Genomic DNA, 3,782 nt, shown 5'->3' on the forward strand with positions numbered 1-3,782 from the left:
TATATTGCATATGTTTCCCCCCACAAAAGTCAAATTTTGAAAAATTCCTGAAATGTGCTGAATTCAATAAATTGTACGAGAAATATAAGTTAACAGAAAATATTATAGTTCCAGAGCAGTGTATTCACAATTTCTGTTTTTATGACGTCACAAACTAGTCCGATTTTATATCCTTTTTCAGAAAGAGGACAAAATGGACAAAATTTCAACAATTTAAGCTTTAAAATTTATAGAGCGCATGTGTGTTCAGGAACAATATTGACATATTTCATTGATATTATCATTCTACACATTATATCAAAATATTTATCCTGAACACACATGCGCTCGGTGACTTTTATTTAAAATATCGAAGAAATATGTACATTTTTCTGCAAAATTCATAGAAAACTGAAATTTACGTCATGTTTGTGACGTCATTACGTACATATGACGTCATTACTTATGAAATTATTCAGTGCTTTGAAGTCAGCATATACTCCCCTGTTTAAGGACTTAATTTAATATTACTCCATCAAAGTTTAATTTTGGGGGGCAAATGTTGGTTAATACCGCATATAGTTCTTTACATAGAGATTCTAATATTATTTTCTAAAGTCACTGAACTTTAATATGAGAGTTTTTTGACTAGAAATTAGAATAAATGGAATTGTGTCCACAATTTTGAATAAATAGAACAAGTATCATTTGTATCATTTGTAAACTGTTAACATGTAAACAAATGATAATATGCTTTTTATGGTTTTCACTAGGCATACTACCTTCAAACCATATGTGGGGATTATTCTGCCCCTTGAAAGAAAACATAACGTAACACAAGTTCATTAAATTTCACAATCACATTTCACAATCAGAATACTTGGCAGGTACTTTGACGATGCGCCCAGATCTTGTTTGCTGAGGGATGGATGGACACGCATATGAATTCGACTCGACAGATTTGGAAGGATTTGCGACTGGTGAAGTGGTAGGTTTTGGAACTTCATCCTGTGGTCTTGATCGAGTTGGAATTACATCACCATTTGCGAATGGCTGCAAGTTTTCTTTCAGAATGTTCCTCATTAATGGAGTTGACTGTGTTGGTCTGAGCATTTTCCGATTCCTTCTGTAAAGTTTGCTGTCAGGGGTCTGCACAATGTATGATCTCGGTGTGTGATGTTTTGACTTAACTGTAGCATGTTTCCATCCTGAATCATGACTGGATCTCCATCCTTGAGTTCTGGTAGCACATTGCCCGCTTTTCTGTCAAAGAAGATCTTAGATTGCACTTGTCGCTTTGTAGTTTCTCCTGTATTTGTGTTGAGTTTGATGGACGTAATAATTTACTTGTAGTAGGAAGTAAAGTTTTCAAACGTCTGTTTAAGAATAGCTGAGCTGGTGACTGACCTATATTTAATGGCGTGTTGCGGTAGTCCATCAAAGACTTGTATGGATCTGATGACTTCTTTAGTAAGCGTTTCACTGTTTGGACCATTCTTTCTACTTGACCGTTAGACTGAGCAAAATAAGGACTAGACGTAATATGAGTAAATCCATAGTCCTGAGCAAATTGTTTGAATTCATTACATGAGTACTGCGGACCATTATCTGAAATCACTTCATCAGGAATCCCATATTTTGCGAACTGGCTTTTCAAAGCTGCAATCACATAGGTTGCTGAGGGTTCCGTCAATTTCATGACTTTTGGCCATTTGGAATAGTAGTCGACGGTCAGTATATAATGCTTGGAGTTCAGCATAAACAAATCAGTGGATACTTTAGCCCACGGGCGGTCAGGTAAGTCAACTAAGACCAGTGGCTCTTTCGGGTTGCTGTTCTGAGTTTCAGCATATATAGCACATTTGGAGACCATGTCTTCTATTTGAGATGAAATTTCTGGCCAATATATGACTTCACGTGCTCGATTTTTACATTTTACTATTCCCATGTGTGCCTGCTGAATAATGTTGAGCATTTCTGCTTGCATTGACTTCGGAATTATAAGCTTGTCTCCTTTGTATAAAAGACCGTCTAAGCAAGCGATTTCATCTCTGAATGACCAATATGGATGTAGACAATTTGGTAGGTGGTCTTTGTCTGATGGCCAGCCATTCTGGACTGTGTCTCTTAATGACTGTAAAACATTACATCTGCCGTCTTCTCCTGTAGTTCAACATAACGTTTCTGTGACACTGGTAAGTATGTGGCAGGTGAGACTAAGTTTACTTCCAGATCAGGAACAAGTTCTTCCTCTGTTTCATGTAAGTATGCACGACTGAGTGTGTCTGCAATGTAGAGTAACTTGCCCGGCTTGTACTGAACATTCAACTCATACTTCTGTAGAGTTAGTAGGAGTCGCTGTAATCGCATGGGTGCTTTACACAGAGGTTTGCTGAATATCGACTGCAGTGGTTTGTGATCTGTTTCCACATGTACCATTCTGCCGTAGACATACTGGTGGAATTTTTGGCATCCATAAACAACAGCCAATGTTTCTTTTTCAATTTGTGCATAGTTTTGTTGTGATGATGTAAGAGCACGGGAACCATATGCGATAGGTCTTTCTTCTTGAATCAAAACTGCTCCAATTCCCTTAGAGCTCGCATCTACATATAATGTCAGTGTTAACTTTGGGTCATAATACCTCAACACAGGTGCGTTCGTTGCCATCGTTTTTAATGTTTCAAAGCTCTCGTCAGTTCCAATCTGAATAGTTTTCTGTGAGTTCTGTGGTGTGCTGACTTCAGACATCCGAGGCATAAATTTTCCGAGGTACTTTTTCTTGAGCGGACCATTGAACATGAATTCAATATGTGTTTTGAATGTCTGCCATGCTTTCGGCAGGTCTCCCGCTCCAGTTTAGACTTGGCGTTGAGCCAGCTACTGCACTGCATACATCAGTCATGTTGCTTACATACAAGTATAGTATACATGCATCACAAGCACTAGTTGTAATACATATAATTTTTCCTATTTTATCTTCATAGAATCATTCATCTAAAAAAGAATATGGATTTGACTTACCTAGTCTGATATATATACCATGAAAACAGAGTTGGACATTCCTACCATTCTTTCAAAAGGCCATGCCATGGAAACCGCTGAAATTCTTTTTTTCTGGCTATTCCACATTATTCAGACTTACTAGTCATCATGTCTAATCCTATTGTACACAGTTCACAACTCCAATTCACTTGATACCATTCAATAATATATGAAGCAAAACATGCTTGTCTTTGAATTCCCTCCATTTACTTAAAAAGAGGAAGTAAATGACTGAGCATGCTCAGAAATGCCTAATGGGTAATCCTAAATCTTCTGGCAACATTCTGGCAATACCGCCAGAAAGTTTTTTTTTTCTGGCAGTATTGCCAGAATGTCACCAGAAGTTGTTGCCGCTAGCGTTGATATTTCACTAACTCAAAAGCTTGTTTCTGGTGACAAGAATGTGTTGCTGTAATGTTGCCGCAATATAGCAGCAATATTGCTGCAATAATTTTACTTTGGTAAGGGCTGACACTGCAATAAAATTTCATCTTTATAAGTACGCCCAGATTCGCGCCAAATGTCAGTGAAAACCTCCTTGTCATTTTTTGTGTTCAAAAACATTCTGAATATAGAGAAGTTCACTGAAGTCGACATCAAAAAGATGCACCAGTTTCTAATTAACTATATCTATTGTTTTAGAGACATGAGGTCTTCCAACAATCTAATGGGATTCGGAATCCCATGGGTACCAATTGTGCCCATTATTAGCAAACCTTATATTTTATGCGTATGAAGCAGAATTTGTGCAAAATCTT

The 3,782-nt window shown here is 37.4% G+C and overlaps 1 protein-coding gene across 1 annotated transcript; it reads right to left on the minus strand.

Annotated features, from left to right (window-relative positions):
- Positions 1-1,192: 1,192 nt before the first annotated feature.
- Positions 1,193-2,730, minus strand: LOC134267703 (uncharacterized protein K02A2.6-like). The gene is made up of 2 exons (XM_062749918.1): positions 2,206-2,730; positions 1,193-2,113 (listed from the first exon to the last, which is right to left on the minus strand). The coding sequence occupies exons 1-2, from the start codon at positions 2,728-2,730 to the stop codon at positions 1,193-1,195; spliced, it is 1,446 nt and encodes a 481-aa protein (XP_062605902.1).
- Positions 2,731-3,782: the final 1,052 nt, after the last annotated feature.

Source organism: Saccostrea cucullata, unplaced genomic scaffold (genome assembly GCF_032062105.1).
Source record: "Saccostrea cucullata isolate Sc308-1 unplaced genomic scaffold, CSIRO_AGI_Scuc_v1 ctg4625, whole genome shotgun sequence".
Lineage (NCBI taxonomy): Eukaryota > Metazoa > Mollusca > Bivalvia > Ostreida > Ostreidae > Saccostrea > Saccostrea cuccullata.